General features: G+C 44.8%; 1 protein-coding gene across 1 annotated transcript in view; it reads left to right on the top strand.

Annotated features, from left to right (window-relative positions):
- Nucleotides 1-21,172, top strand: part of CDH26 (cadherin 26) — a 35,498-nt gene extending 14,326 nt beyond the window's left edge. Inside the window, exons 5-17 of the mRNA XM_073309521.2 lie at nucleotides 568-715; nucleotides 2,685-2,851; nucleotides 3,025-3,153; nucleotides 7,045-7,230; nucleotides 7,417-7,685; nucleotides 8,568-8,710; nucleotides 10,150-10,383; nucleotides 11,053-11,268; nucleotides 14,647-14,777; nucleotides 16,707-16,775; nucleotides 17,403-17,456; nucleotides 18,177-18,263; nucleotides 19,002-21,172. Coding sequence (XP_073165622.1) covers nucleotides 568-715; nucleotides 2,685-2,851; nucleotides 3,025-3,153; nucleotides 7,045-7,230; nucleotides 7,417-7,685; nucleotides 8,568-8,710; nucleotides 10,150-10,383; nucleotides 11,053-11,268; nucleotides 14,647-14,777; nucleotides 16,707-16,775; nucleotides 17,403-17,456; nucleotides 18,177-18,263; nucleotides 19,002-19,193 — 2,025 coding nt within the window. The 3' untranslated portion in view covers nucleotides 19,194-21,172. The remainder of the gene's footprint in view (nucleotides 1-567; nucleotides 716-2,684; nucleotides 2,852-3,024; nucleotides 3,154-7,044; nucleotides 7,231-7,416; nucleotides 7,686-8,567; nucleotides 8,711-10,149; nucleotides 10,384-11,052; nucleotides 11,269-14,646; nucleotides 14,778-16,706; nucleotides 16,776-17,402; nucleotides 17,457-18,176; nucleotides 18,264-19,001) is intronic.
- Nucleotides 21,173-26,580: the final 5,408 nt, after the last annotated feature.

The raw sequence follows: 26,580 nt of genomic DNA, 5'->3' as shown, positions 1-26,580 counted from the left end.
ATTGATACTGGTCAACAGAAAATTCCTTCTCCACTTGTATGCAGATGTCAGAGCTCAGTGTTTAGGTACCATAACCAAAGGATGGCCTCTGTATGCAGGGAGGCTAGGCATTGTGAACCACCCTCCAGATGTAGAGTTGGGCCCTCTTCTACCACATGAGTTATTGTCTGGAGTGCTGCCCCATAAGCACAGTGTGGAGAGGAACCCAGGCCAAGCTGGTGCATAGTTGCAGCAACTCTGAATGGGCCAGAAAGAAGCCTGCCAAGCCTGGTCCACAATCTACACCATTTCTAACATTCATAAACCAGTTGGAGAACACTTCAATCTCTCTGGTCACTCGATGTCTGATCTCAAAGTGACTATCCTTCAACAAAAAAACTTCGAAAACAGACTCCAATGAGAGACTGCTGAATTGGAATTAAATTTGCAAATTGGATACAATTAACTTAGGCTTGAATAGAGACTGGGAATGGTTGATTCAGTATAAAAAGCAACCTATTTCCCCTTGTTTATTCCTGTGCAATTCTGATGGCTAACTTTGTTTCTGTATTGATATCCATTACTCAGATACGTTTTGATGTTGCACATAGAGTGACTGGGAAGATAGTGGACAGATCTTTAATTTTCATTATTAAGATTAAAGACATTAATGATAATGCACCCAAGTTTCCCAAGGAGGAATTTAACATTACTATAAAAGAAAACCACAATACAGGTAAGTGCTATCTAAAGAAGCAATTTTTAGTGGCTTGTGGGTTTTTTTCCTCATCTATAGTTTTTATTCCAATATACATTGGTTTAGGGATCGAAGGAACAATTTTCCATTTCTGTTGGAATCATAAGTAATGTACAGACAGGTCCAAATTTTGTAATCACCTAATAACAGGTACCTACAGACTATCATTATCACATTGCCTTCAGTACCATGGTACATGCTGTTGTTTTCAGGCTTGGGCCCTATAGTAATCCCTTTGCTACTATCACCTCTGATTGCAGTATGGCAATCGGATTTAAGTCTTACCTAAAGGAAGAATTGGTCTGAAATCAGTTTCTTGTAAAGAATGCAGCAAAAAAGGGAATGCAGTTTGGGGAGTCATTTTTATCATGCAGCTTAAATGGTGTTGCAAAGCTTGAGGCTTAAAGTCAGCTATTTTCCTAGACCAGAGAAGGTTCATAATGAAAGCCCTGCATGAAGTGTCTTAGTTTGCATCTGAGAAGCTATAATGCCAAAGTTATTGTCTACATTAACTTTAAATACACAATGGTAGCACGTTATACATAAACACCAAATATCTTTAGCAAAACCTCCAGAGTCCTTGGGTCTGGTACCTTTTTATCAGTCAAAACTTGCACAAAATTGTAGAGAACTTAAAGAGATGGGAAGTAGACAGGGCCAGCTCCAACCTGGAAATAAAAATCCCAGGTCGTACACTGCTGATGTCAATGGCAAAATTCACATTGATTAGTGGGAACAGGTTTAGATCCTTTGTACATAATTCCAATATCCCTTATCTCCATATGTTACACAGTCATTTTCAGCAGTAGAGCTTTCAGTGTTCCTGGCAGGCATTTAGTGGGCTAACTTCTGCTGTAGGACTTGGAAGCTGATAGGGCCCTGCTCCTTACAGGAGGTGCTGAGCATGTTGGAGGATTGGACCCTTTCATCCTTACAGATAAGAACATAAAAGCTGCCATACTGGGTGATATGATGGTCCACCTTGCCCAGTATCATTTCTCTGATAGTGGCCTGTACCAGAGCTTCAGGGGCAATGAAGAGAACAGGATAATTATGGAGTGATCCATCGTGTCTTTCATTCTTGGATTTGGGTAGTCAGAAATTTAAGGTCATCTTGAGTATGGGGTTACATTTCTGACCATCTTGCCAAATAGCCATTGACGGACATATCCTCCATGAACTTATGCAGTTCTTTTTGAACCATGTTATACTTTTGGCTATCAGAACATCCCATGGCAATGAGTTCCACTGGTTAGTTGTGCATTATGTGAAGAAGTACTTCCTCTTGTTTGCATTAAATCTGCTGCTTATTAACTTCATCAGGTGACCCCTGGTTTTTGTGTTGTTTGAAAGGATAAATAACACTTCTCTATTCACTCCTTCCACGCCATTTCTGATTTTATAGATCTCTATCATCCTCCCTCAGTCATCTCTTTTCAAAGCTAAGCAGCCCTAATATTTGTAGTTTTTTCCTTGCATGGAAGCCATCTCTGAACCTTTTCCAGTTCCACTAATGAACCAGATGATAAACAAAAAACAGAATGCGGTGTGCTTGGAAAGAACAGTGATGTGAACACACAGTGCGAGGCTGGCTGGCAGCACTGCTAGGTTAGAAACTAATGAATGTTTTGTAAAGAAATACAGAAATTCAATAAATATCTTTATAGTATAGATCTCTCCTTCAAATTTGTGTCCCTAAATGAGCTAGAGTAATTATAACAGCGGGAGAGGAGGCAGGAGCTGCAGAGGGAGAGAAACATAAGTGGCAAATCTCAGTCCAAATGTGGAGAGAATTTGTGGAGGCACAGAGGAGTCTAGTGGATATGCAGAAGGCCTGGGGTAATGAGGGGAGAGGGGAAGTAGTAGAGAGGGATAAAGGTCATTAGGTCCAAGCACATCCCTGTCAGTAGTGAGCTCGTGTAATAAATGCTTCAATTCGTCATCCTAGATGAGCCAGTTTTCCAAGTGACAGCCCTTGACAAAGATGAAGAAGACACGGCTAATTCTCGGGTGACCTATTCTCTTACTACACAGACACCCAATCTGAAAGAGCCCAGATTTAACATCGATCCTACCAGTGGTTTGATAGTGATTTCAGGATGCTTGGATTATCAGGTGAAGTACATAATATGATATATACTTGCCATGTGTAAATTTAGGTTCATATAGGAATCTGTGGAGTAGGGAGAGATTCACAAGTATAAATAGTTTAAAGGATCAATTTTGTAGCAATGACCAGACACTTTTTCCTAACCTATATTTTGGAAGTTAATTAACTTGTTTTTCAGACTGCCAGCTCTTTCAAACTTCTGATCAAAGCCAGAGACCATGGTACCCCACAAATGTCATCTCCTGCAACAGTTAACATTGCCATTGAAGATACAAACAACCACCTGCCTGTGTTTACCAAGGAAAATGTAAGGAAAAAGGGCAGCTACTTTACTGAACCATTCCAAGATGAGGAAATTTCAATCCTGCCAGGTGCCGAATACGCTCAATGGCAAATTAAGAGTGCTTGGCACCTTGCAAGATCAAGCTAAAGTATATATGGATGTGGGTTATTAACACAACAGCACTAAGATTTGGGGGTTGTGATGGATACTCAGCTGAACATGAGTTCCTAGTGCGACACTGTGGCCAAAAAAGCTAATGACATGCATAAACAGGGGAATCTCGAGTTGGAGTAGAGAGATTATTTTGCCTCTATATTTGGCAATGTGTTACTGCTGCCTGAATACTGTATCCAGTTCTGGTGCCCACAGTTCAAAAAGGATGTTGATAGATTGGAGTGGGTTCAGAGAAGAGCCATGACAATGATTAAAAGCTTAGAAAACCAGCCTTTAGTGATAGACTTAAGGAGCTCAATCTATTTGGCTTATCAAAGAGAAGGTTAAGGGGTGATTTGATTACATTCTATAAGTATCTATCTGAGGTAACACGTATATAATAATGGAGTCTTTAGTCTAGCAGAGAAAGGGATGATACGGCTGGAAGTTAAAGCTAGATAAATGCAGACTGGAAATAAGGCATACATTTTTATTGATGAGAGTAACTAAGCATTGGAACAATTCACTCCATTACTGACAATTTTTAAATCAAGATCAGATGTTTTTCTAAAAGATCTGCTCTAGGAATTATTTTGGGCCTGTTATATAGGAGGTCAGACTAGATGATCAGAATGGTCCCTTCTGGCCTCGGCATCTATGAATGGCAATAGAAATCTCATAAGTGTTGACAGGAAGACAATTGACAGGATGTCATCAATTTCAATGGATTCCCGTGTACTGATATTGGCTCCTCTAAAAGTTTTTGTGCCATTTCTGTAATTAGGTGCTATTAAAACAGAATTTACATGTTGTAGAAAAGTGGACTCACTGCTGTCACGCCCTCTTTTGGCTGGGCATGGCATAGCGGGCTCTCCTCATCTGTTACCCCTTACCAACAGCCTCTCCGACCCTGCAGCAGTCTGAGTCTTCTTGTGACTCAGCCCTCTGGCCAGGCCACATTTAGTCCCATGCCTTCTGGAGTAACAGAAAGTCTGATAAACAACGGAGCGGCAGCCTCAAGCCAAGTCTCCGTCCCAAGTCCTAACAAAGTAGTCCTTCCACACGTGGTCTCCAGGACCTTTTCTGGGGGCCAGTGTGAAACCAAGACCCTCCTTCCTCTCTGGGTTCAAGTCTAGGGACCCTGAAGAAAGCAGCCAAGCTCCATCTACTCAGATTCCTTGCTGCTTCCCCAGGACCACTTCCAATCTTAGCCTGTCCACAGACTTTTCCCACCAGCCCCTTTCTGCGCTCACTGTGCACTTGCATGCCTCTCAGGCACCCGCTTCTTTCAGGGCTGTGGCTTGTAGGATTCTTCCCTGGAGTTCTTCACCAAATCCCAAACCAAAAGTACATTCTGACTCACTTCCATCTCTCCCAGGCTTGAACGTTCGTCCTTCACAGGTCTTCCCTGGTACTTTACTTTTCAGCTGAACACTGACACCCCAGCGCTGCCTCCCAGGAATCTTGCCTCCATTTTGAGATGCACCACACAGACTAACTCCCCTCCTGCAGCTTTTCCCAATTCTCCTCTCTCCTGACTTCTATCAAACCATTCTCAGAGAGCAGGAACTCCCAGCCTCCTCTCTCCTGGCTCTCCCTCTGAGTTTTCTCAGTCCTGACTCTTTTCCAGGTGGATCTGCTAATTGACCTACTTAGCACCCCTCTTGGTTCCAGCTCCCAGGCTCTTGTTAATCCACTCAGTGCCAGTGTGGGGTTTACATTCTCAAATGCATGTTATAGAGTCAATTAATTTTAATATAGCCAAGAACCGGAAATGTTGATTGTGAACTGCTTACATAAAACAATTCTGGTTGTGATCCATAATGCCTTGTACCCCTGGCTACTTATGAACCCTCTGTATATCCCATTGTAGTAGTTAAGTTTTGCCGAGTTGTTTCTACTGTCAGTTCAGAGGATAAAACTCTCTCTAGTACCAGCAGCAGGGTGCTCTCAGGAGGAGGCTTGCTATGACAGTGGGGCCAATGAACCAAGCTTGCCTAAAGGAAAGTGACTGTTAAAAGGGCTATGGATTAATGAACAATTACCTTAGAATTCTGGAAAAGAGCTCAAACTTATGGCCAGAGTTAGTCTGAGGAAGATCTGATGTGTGATGAGAACCTTGTTTGTGAACTGGACGTGTTGATATGTATCTAGGCTGGTTTCTGAGTAAAGATTATTTTAGGTAGACGTAGTTCCTGGAAGACTCTGGAAGGAGCATAGTGCACAGCCTAGCCTGAGGGCTTTATAAAAAACCCAGAGTGATTTTGAGGAGAGTGGGGCCAGTTTGGGTGCTTATTGTTTTGTTTCAGAATCAGGATCTTCCCTTTCCTTTGTTTTTTTTTCTTCTTTCTTTCTGCTGAGTTACGAGTTTTACCAGGCTGATTACAACCTACTGGCATGCAGGCTAAATGTTATTTGTGTTTAACAATGCATCCTCCACTGTTGTGGATCTGGAAAGCATCAAATGTGTTCTCTGCTGGACCTGAGGCTGGGAGAGAGGCTACCTCGTCCAAGAACTAAGGAAGTCCAGAATTCTTCTCCTGAAGCAGGCTTCCTGCCCTCTAAGGGACCAGAAATACTCTTCTGCTTGAGAAGAAGCCATGACTTTAGTCTGAGCTGACAGTAATTATAGCCACCCAATCTGCAACCAGCACGCTGTTTCCATTTCCCCTCTGCTGTCTCCTCCTTTGTTGTTTGGTTTTGGGGAAAGAAATCTGAAAAGTTTATGAGTCAGCTGAGGATTTTAGGGTTCTAGTCCAGTTAATAAGAAAAGGTTAAAACTGGTTTTGTAACTTGCCTGTTCTAGTGAATGAAAGTGGGAGGCTTGACAGGGTATGTGTGGGTATTAAGAAGTTAAGGTGCAGACCAGGAGAAAAGGGTCTTACGTTGCTGCAGTGGCCACAAAGTGCACAAAAGAAACATCTGACTAAGACTTAGCCATGGCAGACCTCTGCCTGTGTAATTCACTCTCCCAGGATTGTTTGCTAGAGTTTGAAAGCTTCAGGGCATAGAGCAAAAATGCACCTGTTCCAGCAGGTTTCTGCGTGAGGTTTGGGCTTTGTGGGGGTAAAACATGCTGGTTAAGTTCTATGGTCCTTTGTAGCCATTGTGATTTGTTCACTCCAAATGGGTAACAGGGTTTGTATTTATGTGTGGTTTCAAATGGTATGAGAGGCACTGTGGGGTACATGGGGGTGGAGAAGCTGCAATGGTCTCTGGCAATGGATGGTGCTTTAGATAAGCTCTAGGATACAAGTGTAGATTCTACCACCCTTAGTCACATTGAGTAGGACCTTGTTTCATGAGTAGTTTAATTGATATAAGTGAGTCAGCTTGCAGAGTAAAATGCTATTTTGTGTGAGTAAGGGAGGCATCATTGAGCCCTAAACAAAAAATTAAAATTACCAGCAGAAGATACAGAATCTGATGGAAGTAACTATTATCATGGAGATATTTACACTGTGCAGAATTATGTCCCCACCCAGATCTTCAGAGATTACTCAACCTCAGGCCATATCCACAGAGCCGCTGCCATCCTGGGGAATGGGGTCCTGGAGGAAGCTGTAGGAGAGGCCCTAGTTTTGTGTCTACACTAGAGCTGCACTGCCAAGGAGTAGGACCCTAAAGCTAGGGCAGAGGAACAAGGCCTCTGTGAAGTGGATCTTCAGGGCTTGGAAGTGTGATGGGAACCTGGATTGATAGACTAGTTCAATGTGATGATTCCTGGTTAGACATTGCTGAGACAATCCTCTTTTTTTTCAGTATCAGCTGCAAATTGCAGAAGGCAAAGTAGGGACAGGAGTGTTAAGGCTCCAGGTGGAAGATCAAGATTCTCCAAACACACCTGCTTGGAGAGCAAAGTACAAAATAGTGAAAGGCAATGAAAAGGAACAGTTCATCATTGAGACTGATCCTGAAACAAATGAGGGCATTTTAAGTCTCATTAAGGTAATGTTACTGAAGCCATGGATTTGTTACAATATGGCATTTTGGAGCATGTACAGATTGATTGCAATGTTAGTAGTTGGAGCTGCTTGTAATTTGGGATCAGTTACTGCTCTCACTTTTCGAGAGATGATCTTTCCACAGGAAAAGCCATAATTTCTAATGGAAGCTTCTCTTTGGGGTTTGCAGCCTGTGGACTATGAAGGTGACTCAGAGAAGAGACTTGTCATTTCTGTTGAAAACGAAGAACCTTTATCTTCGTGTCATAAAGGAAAACCGAGGAGCCCTCCTGTATTCCCCATTAGTGCATCTGTGGCTGTGAAAGTCCTAGACACAAATGATGCTCCTGAATTTCACCCTCCCACGCTTGCTTTTCAAAAAGAAGAAGGCGTGAAGCCTGGGACAAGGCTTGGAGTATATTCTGCTGTAGATCCAGATGTGGTGCCAAATAAGATAAAGTGAGTGGAGACACTATAAATTCTGAGCTGGGGAAATTGTTAAGGAACATAAAGGAAAGAGCTTTTTAACTTTAACAAAGAAATCTCTACTTAGTGCAGCTGTTCTAAACTGTATATTGGATCACTAGACTGACTGGATACAGCCAACCCTCCAGACTTAGGGCTTGTCTACACGACCCACTGGATCGGCGGGCAGTGATCGATCCAGCGGGGGTAGATTTATCGCATCTAGTATAGATGCGATAAATTGATCACTGAGTGCTCTCCTGTCGACTCGGGTACTCCACCAGAATGAGGAGTGCAAGCGGAGTCGATGGGAGAGTGAGTGAAGACACTGCGGTAAGTAGATCTCCGTACGTCGACTTCAGCTACACTATTCAAGTAGCTGAAGTTGCGTATCTTAGATCGATCGCGCATGGTAGTGTAAACAAGTCCTTAGACAGGAAATATCTAGTTCTGCTTTTGGAAAAGTAAAAAGAATGATTCAAATCATACAGTGCTTGCTTGGTCAAAACTCCCATTGACTTCCTCACAATTGAACTGGAATGGAGACTAAACTATCGTCTCACCCTTAACAGTGGTCCCTCCAGGCTCTTAGGTGAGGCATATTAGCACTGGTGTGGGGAATCTTGCATTGCCACCAGCTACACTGCAAATGTTTTGGCTGATAAAAAAAATTGAGTCCCTAGTGAAGCCACCCCACCTCATCACTTTTCATCAACAAGAAACATTAAACAAACAAACAAACAAAAAAGTAAAGTCCCAGAGTGGAAATACCTGAGGCTTAAAAAGATACCAGGAGATGTAATGGAGCTTTTATTTGAGTGCCTAAGACATTTAAATAATTGTGTGGCCATGGGTTTTTTGTCTTGTTTTGTTCAGATACAAACTAGTTCATGATCCGTCAGGGTGGGTGACTGTTGATGAGAACTCTGGCATTGTTACTGCTGTGAAAGAACTTGATCGGGAATCCTCCTATGTGAACAACAGTGTTTACCTCATCATTGTTCATGCCATAGATGATGGTGAGTTTCTGCTCAGATGGTAGCAAATGAGACAGTTTCTGAGTATGTGCTGTGAGTGTTAGCATCGCTGTAGAGAGGGAAAAATAGTCCCCGTAGAGGAAGAGTGGGGATACTCAAGTCAGTTGCACAGTGATAAGGTCTTCAGTTGTTGATATGTGTCTGAAAGGGCTTGTCTACACTGGCAATTAACAGCACCAGTGTAAACAGTGCCCCAGCGCTGGGAGCTACGCCCCTCATCGAGGTGGTTTTTTTAGAGCGCTGGGAGAGCTCTCTCCCAGCGCTGCACCGCGACCACACCAGGCATGTTAAAACGCTGCCGGGGCAGGGCTTTAGTGTTGCCAGTGTAGACTAGCCCTAAGTCTGTCTTTTCAGGACTCCCTGCTTGTTTTGTATCCAGAATGCTGCTCATTTGCATATTTATTCGGAGGATCAGATTTTCAGTGACTCCTGTCAAATTCTCCACGCACATGTGTGAAGGATAAAGGCACAACTACCATCACAATATGGCAAATAAACATTCAAAGAAAAGAAATTTCCCAACACCCTCCCGCTTAAACCCTTCCTGCTCTAAAATGAGCTCTACTCTGTCTCCTAATCAGTGCCTCAAGTGAGCACCTGGGAAAACAGGTCAGACTTGTATTGTGCCCTAAAGTTCACCAGATCTGAGCTCTAGAGGACCAAGGGAACGTGACAAGTGGAGGCCCCCCTCAGTGAGAACGGCCCGCTTCTACCCTCGCTTAGCAGACAAGGTTGCTGTCAGCTCAGGCACTTCAGATGATTGTAACTGTGTTGGGATCTTACAGGGGGAGAGGTAGGGCATTGCAGGTCTCAATCGACACCTCTGATTTCACCCAGACACTAATCTGCTGCAGTACAGGTGATGGATTACAGGGTAGGGCAGTGCTACAATCCCGCATGTACTGATGGGAATGCAGGCACAGAGATGGACTGACTTGTCCAAGCTCACACAAGAAATCTATGGCAGAGCAGGTGTCCTAAGTACTGCACCCTCCACCTTCCTTTTGTACTTCCTTCTGTAATCTCATAACTGGGGCAGGAGATTGGGGGAATGAGAGAGAGGATATGTTCTAGTCCTGACTGTGACCTTGCTGTGTGCCTTTGGAAATGCATCTAACTCCTTGGTATCTCCCCTAAGAAGAAGAGGAAGATGATATGTATCTACTTGACAGAAGTATCAAGGGTTAATTGATTATTCCTGGTGAATTGATTATTACTAATAAAGCATATTCTCAGGTCAAAGACACACTATGAAATGACTGACCATGAATCTGAGTGGAGGATCAGTACAGAAAATCCTAATGTCCTTACATCTTGCTAATGTATTTACTTATACAGGGACTAATAGGAAACGAATTGGGTGGGGGAATCGTGTCAGACTCTTGCCAATATCTTGGCCAAGCTCTGTTTTCTCCACCTAGGCGTCCCGCCAAAGACGGGCACTGGTACCATTCTGCTCTATCTGTCTGACACCAATGACCGCATGCCAACATTAGTTACACGTTCCTTGGAAGTTTGTGACAAAGCGAGACTGACTCCTCTCATCGTAAAGGCGGAGGATGACGACTCCCATCCGTTTTCTGGTCCTTTTACATTTAAACTCGCTGATGACTCAAAAAATATAAAGCAAAACTGGAGATTAGGAAAGAGTTTTGGTAAGTTCTTCCTCCAACACATGCTGTGAAACCCCTGCTCACTTCGTCAGCCTGTCACCGTTTAACACAGGCATAGTCATATTTACCATCTGTTATTTATTCTCACTTCAGTGTTTTCAGTTCTGCACTCCTACCTCGGAATAGATTCAGAGTAAGTCCACTCTCACTTCAGTGGAGTCACTGGAGTAAACTGAGGTCAGAATCTGTCTTTTAATACAATTGTCCATGATTATAGGCTCAATAGGATTTTGTACCATTCAACTTCCTGCTTTGAGGCCTCTAAAATCTCACATATGGCAAGAAACGGTTTTCTGCTGGGATCATTGACACCGTCACTGTGGAACTGAAAGCATTACACATATTGGAAAGTGATCTATTTTATTGGATAGCGTTATCAGGTACAGGCAGGCACTAAAGAACTGGCACATGCAGTTATCCACTTTGTGCTCGCTGTCTGGGTAGCGGTGTGTGCAAATTAAACACCAAATAGTGAACCTAACCTCACTGACATTCTGTCCCTTTGTGCTTCCAATCAATTTCCCCACTCAGTTTGTATAATTCAGAAGGGCTCAAAATGGAAAAAAGCCACTCCTCCATCAACACTGTGCTTTCAGGCTGTTTATTGCTTTTTTATGTAAGGCTCAGGAGTTCTTGCCTTTCTTCTTTTAGGTGACTCAGTTGAACTTTTAATGTTGAGAAGCCTCCCACGTGGCAAGTATTTGGTGCCTCTCCTAATTCTGGACAGGCAGGGATTCTCGATGAAGCAGAATCTGTCTGTGAGGCTCTGCCATTGCCCAGATGGACGTGTATGTGAAGAACCGAACTCCGTGTCAGTGAGTCTTGGCGCCATTGCTGTGATTTTGGCAGCTCTCCTGTTATTTCTAGGCAAGATACCTCCTAAAATTTACCCCTCACTTACTCATCACCTGGGTATAAGATCTCATGGGAGCTGCAACCTATTAATACGTGGCATATTGCACCTGCCTTTAAACGAAACAAGTGGCAGTAAAATGGCCATTTGACTCTCTCAATATGTGTGAGTGCTGTAGCGGTGGAACTAAATAACTGCTCTTTTGTGTCACCACTATTCAGTGGTCTTATTACATTCTGGAGCCACCTTTGCCTTGCAGTGGGAACCATAGCTGTGCTCGTGTAATGACCACTGCAGTCTTCATCTCCAGCAACCAAGAGAATAGTCTGCTAAATGATTTGGCAGAAATGCCATGATGTGCAGCACAATGGCAGATGATATCCAGTGCTGACAAATGAAGGGTAATGGCTCATATGGATGGGGAGGGGGCACTCTAAATTAACTGTAGCGTCTTAGGAGAAGGACCTGGGCTTTATTGTGGAGAGCTCAATGGAAACCTGGGTCAGCATGCAGTCATGATCGGAAAAGCAAACAATATTCGGCTGTATGAAGAGTTGGTTAGAGAGTAACACAGTCAGTTCTACAATGGCATCACACAGAGAGCTTGGACACTTTCATCTGGAATAGTGTGTTCGTCTCAAAAATATAATGAAAACAGAAAGGGTCCAGAGATGAGCAGTGGAAATGAACAGTCCTGGAAAGTCTTCCATCTGAGGAGAGAGTGAAAAGCTCAGGGCTGCGTATTTTAGAGAGGAGATGAGATGAAGGCGGAGTGTGAAATGTATGTCACATGCTCCTGCTGACCCTTTCTCATATTAGTATGAGGGGACATCCAACGAAATGGAAAGGCAGGACACTTGAAATGGATAAAAGGGAATTCTCTCTTTTACAGCATGTAGTTAACCTCTGGAACTCACTGCCACTGATATCGTTGAGGCCAAGAAGAATTCTGTAGGGAGAGAGAAAGTTTCAGTAGAATATAGGCACCTATAAGGATAGTGAGAAGATTCCTGGATGAAGTTAAAACGTATAAGGATAAAACTTTTGGCATTCGCCAAGCCCTAATTAATTGGGAATAGATATGCAGTGTTGTTGTAGCTCTGTCAGTCCCAGGATATTAGAGAGAAAACACGGATGAGGTAATATCTCTTGTTGGGCCAACTTCTGTTGGTGAAAGAGCCGAACTTTTGACCTTACACAGAACTTTTGTTGAGGTCTAGGAAACATACGGAATGTCACAGCTAAGTACAAGGTGGAACAGATTGTTTAGCCTAAGTTCACACAGATTTCAAGGGACCTCCCATCACAGGGGGAAAGGAAAAGTGGGGGAAACTGGGAGTGGGGTAGGTTTTGTTGGTGGGTTAGAGATTGTTTTAATAAACCATACATCCAGTGTCTCTGTTCAATCCATGATTTTTAGTGTCTAGCAAAGTTATGAATTAAAGCTCCCAGGCTTGTCTTTAGATGGTGTTGTGCAGGTTTTCTTCGCAGATGAGGACTGAGAAGTCAGGTATAGCGTGATCACTTTGTGAAAGTAACCCCTTTTTTTTGGGCATAAGCTTTCATCCGATGAAGTGGGTTTTAGCCCACGAAAGCTTATGCCCAAATAAATTTGTTAGTCTCTAAGGTGCCACAAGTACCCTTCATTTTTTTTTGCTGACGCAGATTAACACGGCTACCACTCTGAAATTTGTGAAAAGTGTTATTACTGAGCATTTTAGTGCACTGAATGAGGTATACGACATATTATGATATCAGTGGAGGTAGGGGTTGATCATTGCAGCAGCGGAGATATGTCTGTGGGTTTTGCATCTGTTCTGACAGGGTCTGGTGCAGCTGTGAGTTGGTGTGTCCTAGTCTGTGGGGATCTTTCTTCTGATGATGAGCTTGGAGAGGCTGGGGGATTGTTTGAAGGCCAGAAGAGGGCTTTCAGGAAAGATTTAATTTAGGATGGGGTCCTACTGAGTATGGGTTGTAGTTATTTGATGCCTCTTATGGGTTCCAGTATGGGTGGTAGGTGACAGGAAGGGTTGTGTGGTCAGAGGGTGTTTTATTTCTGTATTGAAGCAGGTTCTTTCTGGGCGGGTTCAACGATGTGATCCTCCTCTCTGGTGGAGTGTTCTTGTTTGGTGAAGACAGTTTTCAGTGCGTTAAGGTGTATATCCTGGACTTTCTCCTTGGAGCATATTCTGTAGTATCTGAGTGCCTGGCTGTAGATAACAGCTTTCTTGGTGTATTTGAGGTGGTTGCTAGATTTGTGGAGGTAATCTGTGGATTTCTTGTACATAGTTGTCTGTAGGGTTCCATTGCTGAAACTGACTCTGGTGTCCAGGAAGTTGATGCTAGTGCGGGAGTGTTGCAAAGAAAGTATAATGGACAGATGGTGGCTGTTGAAGTTGTGGTGGAAATCTATGAGCGAGTTTAAGTCATTTATACAGAGGATGAAAATATTATAGACATATCTTAGGTTTATCAGTGGTTTTCTGATGCATTTGTCCAGAAACTCTTCTTCAAGTGGCCCATGAAGAGGATGGCATATTGGGGAGCCATCCTAGTACCCACGGCTGTTCCTATGGTTTGGGTAAAACATTTGTTGTTGAATGTAAAGTTGCTATGGGTCAGGATGAAATGGATGAGTTTGGCAATGGGTTCAGGTTGGAGATCTGAGTGTTGTCCAGTGGCAGCGATGCTGTCATTGTGGGGGATGTTGGTGTACAAGGAAGTGACATCCATGGTGGCAAAGATGGGGTCCTGAGGGAAATTGTTAATGTTGTGGAGTTTGTGGGTTGGTTGTGTCCTGGAGGAAGTCTTTTTGTGTGGTGACTGGTTTGAAGATGGTTTCTAGGAGTCTCAGTATTCCTTCACTGAGAGTACTGTTGCCAGATATGATGGGTCGGCCTGGGTTCCCTTGTTTGTGTACCTTGGGAAGCATGCAGAAGGTCCCAGTGGTGGGTTCTCTGGGGATGGGTTTGTAGAGTTTCTCTTGAAGTTGTTTGGGGAAAGGATTTGATGATATCCGTAAATTCCTGGGTAAACTGTGGTGTGGGGTCTTCTTTGAGTTCTTCATAGTAGGTGCTGTTGGAGAGTTGATTAGACAGAAATTTCCCATAGCGGCAGGTTACTCCACAATTGCCTGTTGTGGGGTTTCTTGCACCTTCCTTTGAAACATCTGGAGCTGACCATTGTCAGTGACAGGATGTTGAGCTAGCTGGACCCCTGGTCTAGTCCAGTCTGATGTTTTCTATGTCACCATTCATTCATTCATGTTTCAGAATAAAAAAGATCTGAAATCTGATCTCTATATTCATAGAGCTCAGTGAGGTGCCTGTGGGGCTGCTTTGAAAGGCTGTGAGGTGTCAGTGGCAATTCTGGTCATTCTTTTCCTGTTTCAGTGGCAGGCTGTCTTCTGCTGCAGTGTTCACGTGGGTCTGAAAGCAGGAAAAGCCAAGCCAATCTCCCTTTTGAAGAAGGCAACCAGACTTTAATCAAGTACAATGAAGAGAGTGAAAACTTTTTGTCTCAGGTGAGCAACTGAGCATGTATCCACCTTCCTATTGTGAGCATCCTGCCAACTCGATACCTGTCTGCCCAGATTATCAACCACCTGGTCTTATCACTCATGTCACCTGTCACTTGGTGTTGAGCAGAACACTCCTCCCTTTCTCAGCAGAATGTGGCAGGAAAATGACCATCAGTATTACCATGGAGTCATAGACAGTCCCCATAGAGTCTCCAGTCTATCTTGCCACCCAGACAAACTGGACTTTGTGATTAAAAGGTCACAAATCAAAAATACACCACATCAGGTTGCTCCCAGTCCCAAGAGACCAGTCACTTACCCCATATCAATAGGTACTCCAGATCATACACCAAAGACAACACTGGCAGCCAATTCTATAGTCAACTAACCACACCGCCAGTTTCCCAAAAGTCTTCTCAGGATACCCAGATTGTCTCATAGAATCATAGAATATCAGGGTTGGAAGGGACCTCAGGAAGTCATCTAGTCCAGTGGTTCTCAAAGCCGATCCACCGCTTGTTCAGGGAAAGCCCCTGGCAGGCCAGACCGGTTTGTTTACCTGCCGCGTCCGCAGGTTAGGCCGATCGCAGCTCCCACTGGCCACGATTCACCGCTCCAGGCCAATGGGGGCTGCGGGAAGGGCGGCCAGCTCTTCCTTTGGCCTGCACTGCTTCCCACAGCCTCCATTGGTCTGGAGCGGTGAACCGCAGCCAGTGGGAGCCGCGATCGGCCGAACCTGCAGACACGGCAGGTAAACAAACCGGTCTGGCGTGCCAGGGGCTTTCCCTGAACAAGCGGCGGACCGGCTTTGGGAACCACTGATCTAGTCCAACCCCCTGCTCAAAGCAGGACCACTCCGCAACTAAATCATCCCAGCTAGGGCTTTGTCAAGCCTGACCTTAAAAACCTCTAAGGAAGGAGATTCTGCCACCTCCCTAGGTAACCCATTCCAGTGCTTCACCACCCTCCTAGTGAAAAAGTTTTTCCTAATATCCAACCTAAACCTCCCCCATTGCAACTTAAGACCATTACTCCTCGTTCCGTCATCTGCCACCACTGAGAACAGTCTAGATCCATCCTCTTTGGAACTCCCTTTCAGGCAGTTGAAAGCAGCTATCAAATCCCCCCTCATTCTTCTCTTCTGCAGACTAAATAATCCCAGTTCCCTCAGCCTCTCCTCATTAGTCTGTGGCGATCTCTGCTTTGCATCTGGTACACTTCTCTGTACTCCAGAGATCAAGGATCTTTTCTTGAATCCATCTTTAATAGCTTCTCCTGACACAAAACAAGCTGACAGTGTCTCTACCCATTTGGGCTTTTCCTCTGACAGTGAGTAAGGAATGAATTTTGAGTCATTGACCTCCAGTCATCACATACTATGGCCACTTGCTTTGAAATTAGCACTTTTCTGTTAAAGTCCTTCATTAGCATTCCACAAAGCTTCTTTGAAGGGTTATTTAGTTACAGGGGTATTTACAATGTAAATGTTTGCTATTACATTATAACAGGCTACAGATAAGTTAAAAAAATGCATGTAACATCCCATTTTCATAATGCTTAAACACCAAATACATTCTTATACATTTAACAATTACTTTGATCAATACTAATACACAAGTGAATTGACGTGGGGCTTTGGCATGAGCTGGCACCTGGTCTGCCAACGTCACAGATGTGCCTAACACGCGGCCTATGACATGAACCGCAGTGAAAAGAATAACTTAAGACAGCCCCTATTTGAAAATAATAAACCTTTAACTAAAATGAGATTGCACTGCCATTCGAAGCACTGTGCTTAGTCACTGATCATTGTCTGAGGCTGACGTTTCTCAAGATTAGTCTCCATTCAGAATAAAACTATTTCCCCTTACAAGATTCTTACCTGTCCAGCCGGATAGTTTAGCAATGTGAGATTGTTGTTTGTCATTGTAGGATGTAAATGTAATGGCACCATCTCCCTCCCTTACATCCAGTCGAGGACACTGTGACCAAGGTCTATGTGTAAGTACACTCTACAAACTAGCATAGAGTATTTTGTGTGTGTGTGGGTGTTGGGTGGGCGGGGGGGATGAGAGGTTAACTGTGGTGGGTTTTATTAACCCAGGGATCTCAAACTCGAATCACCAGGAGGGCCACATGAGGACTAGTACACTGGCCTGAGGGCCGCATCACTGACACCCCCCGCCCCCGCTGCCCCCGGCCCCATCCCCATTCCACCCCTTCCATGAGGATCCACCCCTGCACCACCTCTTCCCACTCCTTCCCCATCCCCATTCCAGCCCCTTCCCGAAGTCCCCACCCCAACTCCACCCCCTCCCTGCCCCTATTCCAACCCCTTCCCCAAATCTCCACCCCTGCCCTGCCTCTTCTCCGCATCCTCCCCTGAGCACACAGCTCCCTGCTCCTCCCCCCTCCCTCCTGGAAAGCACTAAGTGCCGCCAAACAGCTGTTTGGCAGTGGGAAGTGCCTGGAGACAGGCAGAGGAGCGGGGACGCAGTGCGCTGGAGGGAGGGAGACCGGGGGAGCTTGGTGGCCTGCAGGAAATAACCGCGTGTTTGAGACCCCTGTATTTACCCCTAATAACTTTCCTGGAATCATGCAACAGTTCCCTGTTTTTAATTTTTAAAGGGTGCCAGCACAATGGTCCAGTCCAGACCAGTAAGCGGCAACCACAGTTCCCATGTAAGTAGAATGCCTTTCACTGTGTTATGCTCACTAATGGGCTCCACAAACTATCTCTGTCTGGGGACAGGTTAAAAAAAATGCAAAGCATAACGCCTTTATTTGGATAGCATAACCCTGAGTTGGTAAACTTCACTTAAAACACTAGGCCTTTGTGAGTAAGGACTACTTGTGTGAGTAAATATTGGCAGGATCAGGTCCTGCCTTTGGTGTCTTTAACTAAAAGGAATGCAGTGAATTCTTTTGATTCACCATGTTTATGATAGTCGTCCCAAAGGACCAACCAAGACTGGGGCCCCATCGTGCTTGGTGCTGTACAAACACAGTGTAGCAGATGGTGCCTGCCCAGATGAGCTTGCAATCTAAATAGACAAGACACGTGTAACGCTGACAGACCCCTGTCATCAGCAGGCAAGATCGAACCGGGGACCTCTGGAGTTTAGTACATGAGCCTCTACTGCATGAGCTAAAAGCCAACTGCCTGTTAGCTAAGGCTGTAGAGCAGACTCATTTTTACCCCTCTCTGTCGAAGTGGTCTTGGTGCCACTAGATGGGACAGGACACCACACCTAGGAGGTGTGTGGGTTACACATGCACAGGAGAAATGGCTATACCATACAGTGAGTGCCGAGGAATTTGTTCAGACCAGAATGACACTTGTAAAATCTTGATGCAGGGGCTATGGCCTTGCCGAGGTCCAAGGGTTTGTCTCTCTTTCAGGGGGTCCAGTATTCGAGGCACGTGGAAGCACTCCACAGAAGACCCCGCAATGAGATGGTACGAACAGCGGGTGACATGTTGAATCAGGTAGGGAATGGCTGGTTTGGAATGCCGTGGTATTGTCCGTGGGTCCTGGCTGTGGAGCACGGGCTGCCGTGGGAACTTTCCACTTTGGCTGAAGCCGCTCGTAGGGGAGACACACCTGCCGGGAATGGCAAAAGGGGCTAGGGTATGTAAAACGGGCATTAACTCGCAGCAGAATCCAAACCCCTGGCTAGGAGCAAGGTACAGAAGTGGGGGGAGTGTGAGGAGGGGCTACTTACAACGCTCTCTGAGCCTTTGCTGAAGAGTTCGTGTCTCCAGCACTTCTTGCTGTGCCATTCTGGTCACCTACAAGTTACCTGGACACTTGTCTGTCCGTCACATGTGCACCTTTTCCTTTCGGGACAGGCACTGGGCACTGCAGTGCTTCCCATTGCAGGTGCATAGGTAAAGCCAGGTTCCTTGCTCTTTCCGTTCTGTACTGGCGGGGGAACTTGTAATTTTTCATGCTTTTTGTATTTCTTATGATAGCTTCCCTGTGCTATTCTATTGCAGCGCTGCTCCCAGGGCGCTCTTTGGCATAGCCGATGTGCCTGTCTGCATACTGTGCCTTAAAGGGGCTGGCTGGTTGGGTGGGAGTGACGAGTATTTCTTATAGTATCACCATGGGACTTCTTGCTGACCTGCTACTTATGATGAATCCCACTGGTTTCCAAAGGGGTGTGAAAGACGGAGTCTCCAGGGAGATTTTGTTTTCTTATGTGTTCCCTTTCCCTTCCTCAGAGGCTCTATCACCTCAGCAACCTGGAGGAGAACATGGTCATGTACCAACCTCACATATATGCCGAGGAGGGAAAGCTAGAGATAAGCGGCTCCTTCAGTTCCCTGCTCACTGTTGACGATGAACTGCCCAAGGACTTCTTGGACACCCTGGGACCAAAGTTTGCTGCTTTGGATGAAATCTGCCGGAAATGATTTCAGTCGCAGCCGGTCTCATAGGAACAATGGAATGGTGGGGACCTTTTTCCTCCTGCCCCCATGAGATACAGAAAGACCTGTCATTATTATCAGCCTTCCCTTGTTTTGCCAGCGCTGAATATTGTGTCTTCATCTTCTGTGTGGAGGGGCTAGGGCAGCCCACGAATTGGAATGTCGGAGGAAACCAGGTCACCAATTGTTTGGGCCCTGTATCATTCTTGAGTCCTGCAGGTATTTGATCTCACCCCTCAGAGACCTAGAGATTGAAATAATCTAGAAATATGAAGGTGTTTTAAAATCCATGGTGTTTGACGCCCATGTAGGGCTGTAGAAATGGATGAAAAGACACCATCCTGATGATATTTACAGTAGATCTGCTGGGAGTTCAGATCACAAAGCAAGCACAAATTCTGGTAAATGCTAGGTTTTTGATTAATAAGAAAGCAAAGGTTGTTTCCAGCTAGTCCTGAATTTGAGAGGCAGCTGGCTCATCTCCCACCCACAGATGCTGGCTCGCACCCATTTTGTGTGGGCAAAGCCTGTCTTTGTACATTCAAAATAGGCATCAGTTCACTTCTGTGTGTCCAGGCCTGTTGCATAAGCAAGCATGCAGAATCTGGAGGTGGGCCCTGAAAGTTTCCCCTGTATGGCTAGAGAGGAGCAAAGTCCTAGCAGTGGCTCAGTACCTGGGGTGGTTTGCTTTGGCAGAGCAAACAGACGGAAGTGCCCACAAGGTTCCCAACCAGAGCATGCTAACTGAGTAACTTTCTGGCTGCACTGTTCCAGGGACATGCTGAGCTCTTCGCTGGGGCAGATGCATGTTGGTGAAATGGGAATCTTGGTACATGCATAAGATGATCTGAGGGTGCGGGAGAAAGGTCTCTCAAAGATTGCAGTAAAAATACATCCATTCAGTGAAATGCTAGTTTGTCAGAGTGTAATGGACTGGCCAGTGTGTGGGAGACCCACTTGAACGTACATACATGTGTTGCCTCCAGGGTCTGGAGACTCACAGGGGATATATCAGCAGCCAGTCAGGGGAGTAGGGGATTCTCCTTCAGCTCCTGTTGGATAGCCTGTATGTTGGGAGCAGGAGGAACAAAGCTCTGATCTGTGCTGCTTGGTGCAGCATGGCTGGTGGTTGCTTGCTGCGGGTATGTGACTTGTTACAATCTGACAACAGTGAGCGCAGAACTTAGTCTTGTTATGGACAGACGAGCACAGCGTCTTGTCCTGTCTGAACAAGGATCTGCCTGGGTGGGGAACATGTAACTCTTTTGGGGCAGGTGACTTTCTGAGTCTGGAAGTGGATTTTAATTGACACTAGTGAGTTTGTTAATGACTTAGATGTTTTCTTTTGTACATATACTTTGGGGAGTCTTGTTGGGAGATAACCTCATATGTTCACACACACACACACACGTATGTATACACATATATAAATATGTTGTAATACGTTATAGGCTATTTGAGGCCTTGTGTGAGTGAAGTGCGCTTGACATGAGTACGTGAGTTGTGTGCTGGCAACAGAAGCAAGGATTTAAGGTTGTGAGCGGCCAAGGACTGTTCGTGTGAAACAATTTGTTGTGTCCAGGGGAAAGATAAAGAATCAGCAGAAAAGGGAATAACAGTGGTGGTGTTGTCATAGCAATGTATCCGTTAGAGCCGTGGACAAAAATTGGGGGAAATGAAACACCTTGGATTATGCCCAGGATGGAGTTGTGGGTGAAAGGCCCAGTGAACAGAAACAAAGGGCTGTTGACATGATGGAATGGACTATACATCTATATACATCTGTAACTTGGAGTCAGACATCGATCCAGAGCCCTAATTTTGAAGAGGTGTGCAAGCCTGCTCCCCATGCCTTGATTGATTGGAGCGGACCTCAACTGGCCATTGGGACTTGGTTCTAATCTTCAGACTCTGGTGCAGTATGTTTAGGGTGTGAATGTGGAGTGAGTGAGATTTATATTGTAACCAATAAAAGTATTTAGAGTATTATATACGAACACTGTGTCCAGTATCTGCCTGCTCCCCTATCCTGTAGAGAGGCCTCTATCAGAGCCTAGCAGTCTGAATCGGGCTTTTTATGTATCTAAAATAAACATATGCTCCTGCTCGTGCACGACCCCTGACCTCCTCTCACAAGTGCCCCCATGTGGAATTCTCTTCTGCTTGATACCCACCCAGGTCCACCTTTGTTACACTTCAGGGCAAGACTCAACCCTTTATGTTCCTGTTCACATTGTCCTGTGTCTTTATGCTGTTTACTCTAGGTCCGACTGTCCTGCACACCTGCTGGAGAGGGTGCAGAGGGGCCACACAATAGGGACTCAACATCTCACTTCCATTTTGCCAGGGGTTGGCATCTTCTGTTTACAAATCTGTTTCTCAAATTCCCATCCGGTTTTAGCACCAGGTGACAGTGGAGTGGACTTGAAGTGAACACCATATGCTAGCACACCTCTGTGTCGCTTTGCAGAGACTCAATTTCTACCAAACGTGGGCATATCACTAAATGAAACAGCCACAGAACATAATGGCTGGCTACTTTGCTATAGGGCTTTTACACACACCCATTTCTGTGTTCTTGATTTAAGCTTTTCTATCCTCTTATCTAGTCTCATGAGTCATAGAGATAATGGCTCAGTGGTGTTGTGTCTCATTCAGAGCTTCAGTCTGCTGCAACACTAAGTGCTAAAAAATAAAACACTATGTCATGGTAGTATGTTACCCCTATAAATCCCAGGCCTCTTGTTGATGTTCCTACACTCACTGCTTGCACCTCTGCAGCAAGAGAGATCATCTGTTATCTGGAAAACCCATCTTTATAGTGAGAAACAAAAGGAGCGCAAACTAGTTACCTTATTAAAGAGAGCATAAGCAATGACTTGATCACAGTCAGGCATTATCTGACACCAAAGAACCTTTTTAATCTGGCAGACAAAGGCAAAAGAAGAGCCAGGGGCTGGAAGTCAAAGGCAGCAGAAGTCAGACGGGGAATAAGACACCGTTTTGAACAGAGAAGGTAACTAACCATTGGATCTAGTAGCCAGGGATATGATAAATGCTCCATTAGTGGGAGTTTTTAATTCAAGAGTGAATGCCTTTCTAAAACTCTACACTCTAGTTCAATCACAAGTGATTGACTAGATGCAGGAATCACTGGTGAAATTCTGTGGCCTGTGCTATACAGGAGGTCAGTTTAGAGGATCATAATGGTCTCTTCTGGCCTTGAAGTGTATGACTATCTAAGAGGCAACGTACTTCTACTGCTACTACAATTACAATTAATTTTATCCGATGCCTTTGCAGCATCTTCGAAAAATTATTTGAAAGGTTTGTAGCATCTCTGCCATATAGTATCAAATTGCAACATATTAATATGTAAAAAGAAAAGGAGTACTTGTGGCACCTTAGAGACTAACCAATTTATTTGAGCATGAGCTTTCGTGAGCTACAGCTCACTTCATCGGATGCATACCATGGAAACTGCAGCAGACATTATATACACACAGAGATCATGAAACAATACCTCCTCCCACCCCACTGTCCTGCTGGTAATAGCTTATCTAAAGTGATCATCAAGTTGGGCCATTTCCAGCACAAACCCAGGAACTTATCCTTGCAACAAAGCCCATTGCCAACTGTGCCCACATATCTATTCAGGGGACACCATCACAGGGCCTAATAACATCAGCCACACTATCAGAGGCTCATTCACCTGCACATCCACCAATGTGATATATGCCATCATGTGCCAGCAATGCCCCTCTGCCATTTACATTGGTCAAACTGGACAGTCTCCACGTAAAAGAATAAATGGACACAAACCAGATGTCAAGAATTATAACATTCATAAACCAGTTGGAGAACACTTCAATCTCTCTGGTCATGCAATCACAGACATGAAGGTCGCTATCTTAAAACAAAAAAACTTCAAATCCAGACTCCAGCGAGAAACTGCTGAATTGGAATTCATTTGCAAATTGGATACTATTAATTTAGGCTTAAATAGAGACTGGGAGTGGCTAAGTCATTATGCAAGGTAGCCTATTTCCCCTTGTTTTTTCCTACAACTCTCCCCCCCCCCCCAGACGTTCTGGTTAAACTTGGATTTAAACTTGGAGAGTGGTCAGTTTGGATGAGCTATTGCCAGCAGGAGAGTGAGTTTGTGTGTGTCCCCCCGGGAAAAAGGGGGGGGGTGAGAAAGCCTGGATTTGTGCTGGACATGGCCTACCTTGATTACCATGCACATTGTAGGGAGAGTGGTCATTTTGGATGAGCTATTACCAGCAGGAGAGTGAGTTTGTGTGTGTCGTTTTTGGAGGGGAGCGAGGGGGTGAGAGAACCTGGATTTGTGCAGGAAATGGCCCACCTTGATTATCATGCACATTGTGAAGAGAGTTGTCACTTTGGATGGGCTATTACCAGCAGGAGAGTGAGTTTGTGTGTGGGGGGGTGGAGGGTGAGAAAACCTGGATTTGTGCTGGAAATGGCCCAACTTGATGATCGCTTTAGATAAGCTATTACCAGCAGGACAGTGGGGTGGGAGGAGGTATTGTTTCATGATCTCTGTGTGTATATAATGTCTGCTGCAGTTTCCACGGTATGCATCCGATGAAGTGAGCTGTAGCTCACGAAAGCTCATGCTCAAATAAATTGGTTAGTCTCTAAGGTGCCACAAGTACTCCTTTTCTTTTTGTGAATACAGACTAACACGGCTGTTACTCTGAAACATATTAATACGTAGAGCTCTGAAAATCTGCAGATATCCACTTTATATCCACTGACCATGTTTGCAGATCGTGGATGGATGCAGATCCAAATTTTGTATCTAGAGCCCTGCAAAACTGTGGATAGCTGCTTTATATCCATGGATATCCATAGACCACGTCTGTGGATAGGATGCAGATACAAATTTTGTATCCGTGCAGGACTCTATTAATGTGCACTTTCTGCATTGTGATGTCACAGGTACGCTGCCACCTGGTGGTTGTCCATGTTGTTACACTTTTGTGAATGTAACGCTCTTAGTAAAAAGTGACTTGCTAAAGCTGCAAAAAGAAAAGGGGTATTTGTGGCACCTTAGAGACTAACAAATTTATGTGAGCATAAGCTTTCGTGAGCTACAGCTCACTTCATCGGATGCATGTAGTGGAAAATACAGTGGGGGGATTTATATACACAGAGAACATGAAACAATGGGTGTTACCATACACACTGTAACGAGAGTGATCAGGTAAGGTGAGCTATTACCAGCAGGAGAGCGGGGGTGGGGGGAGCCTTTTGTAGTGATAATCAAGGCAGGCCATTTCCAGGGTCTTTAAGGTGCCACAAATACTCCTTTTCTTTTTGCGGATACAGACTAACATGGCTACTACTCTGAAACTTGCTAAAGCTGCTGTTTTCTTAACGCTAAGAACCATGAACAGCAGCAGTGGGCATGACTGTCCGCTTTCTCCAAAACACCTGTTTACACAGAGAGAAACTACATGTTAATTGTGATGGAGAAAAAATGCAATAGGCTTCCTCATGCATCATTGCAAAACTCTTGATACTAATGGGAAAGCAAGAAAAGGATCATGGAGATTTCCTCAGGCTACACTGATAGTATATATTGTATAACAGTGTGCAGTGTACACAGATGCGTGCACACACACACGCACTCTAACATGACAGTGGAGCTGTGTTATGACACTGATGTTCATGAATGAGGAAAGGGAGGATATCTGCAAAAGCTACTCCACAGCCACGAGTGAATGAACATGTGCAGAAGATGGAGTCAGCTGTAACCTCACTTCTCTGTTGTGTTCTTTCTTCATGAGAAAAGCAAAATGCTCCATCAGAAGTAGATCTGAAGTCCAGTATCTCAGATCCCACACTCTCATTTCAGAGTTTACTCCACCTATCAATCCCTTCGCTCAGATGCCATTAATCCGATATTCAAAACTGAAAACCTTCAATCCAGTGTGATCAAAGAACTTTCACTGATGGGCAAGGAGCTAAAGTTTTCTAAATGCCCGAGGCAGGATCTGCTAATACAATAAATCATTACTCTGATAATTTGCCTGTAACTAATCATTGCAGCTGGGAGCCTTTAGATCAAGCCCAGTGCTTTAGTCAGCCTCCAGCAAATTATCAATACCTACGAGGGCTGTTTTATTACAAACTGTTCCCCTGGGAGTGAGATTTGAGTTGGGATGTCCTTTTTCTGTTTAGGGTGCTGAAAACTAAAATAAAATTAAAAACAAACAAACAAACACTCCCCCCCCCACACACACAATAAAGAAAGGCGTGTGTACGGTCACTATTCACATGTACTGGGTGTGTAGCATACTGTAGTCAGATATAACACACACAGACTCGATGGGCATAAGAGGGGGTCAAACCCACCATCTTTGAGCTAAGAGAAAGTACAGGGCTGTATAAATGACAGGGACCCACCATTACAGGCCATTCACCATCACGTGTACTATGCCAACCTTTACCTTCTCCATAAAATAATACCAGTGAGTGTTACAGTGCTCCCAGCAAAGGACCTCAAAGCCCTTTACACACGCTAAATCAATTTAACCTTCCAACAACTCAGTGAGCTATGGAAGTAACACCCCTACTACAGAGAATGGAAACTGAGGCAAAAACCAGATCCTTCCCTGGCCAAGGACACAGAACATGCCTGCGTCAAAGCCAGGAATGGAACTTGGCTCCCCCGACCCTCAGTCCTGGGTTTTAAGTACAAGACCTTTCTTTTCCTTTTCACAGTGACTAGAGCAGATTCCTTGCCTCTAATGCTGCCTCTTACAACCAGACTTTTTATCTGTCTAAGGTACTTACATGGGCTTCATTACTGTGGTGTCCAGGCACCTCACAATCTTTAGTGTACTTATCCGTGCAACGCTCCATTGAAGTAGGGCAGGGCGGTTATCTCCATGCTACAGGCAGGGAGCTGAGGCCCAAGAGTGAATGGCTTGCCCAAGGCCACAGGTGGAGTCTGCGGCAGAGTGGAGAACTGAGCCCAGATCTCCCACCCAGGAACCAGCACCACAAGACCGTCCTTCCTCTCAGGCCTGCCAGTTTTGTGCAGTTACATGTGCAAAATGGATTCCTACTCTGCTATCATCCATTTCTGATCACAAACTGGATAATTTCACACCTAAATGCATGCTGCTGGCCACACTGGTCCCTGATTTGTGCACATAATTGTGATAGTTACATGTGCAATTTAATCGCATAATTCGATGCTCAATTTATTTGAACATCTGTCAGTGTTCTTCCAAGTGGCTGTCTGCCTCTCACTAGTGACATCCACGTTTTCATCTAAGGATCTCAAATCACATTACAAACACCTACAAACGCCTCCCGACATTTCAGGGAAAGCAAA

Source organism: Lepidochelys kempii, chromosome 13 (genome assembly GCF_965140285.1).
Source record: "Lepidochelys kempii isolate rLepKem1 chromosome 13, rLepKem1.hap1, whole genome shotgun sequence".
Classification (NCBI taxonomy): domain Eukaryota; kingdom Metazoa; phylum Chordata; order Testudines; family Cheloniidae; genus Lepidochelys; species Lepidochelys kempii.
The sequence above is the reverse complement of the archived record's forward strand: the minus strand, read 5'-3'. Positions and strand labels throughout refer to the sequence as shown.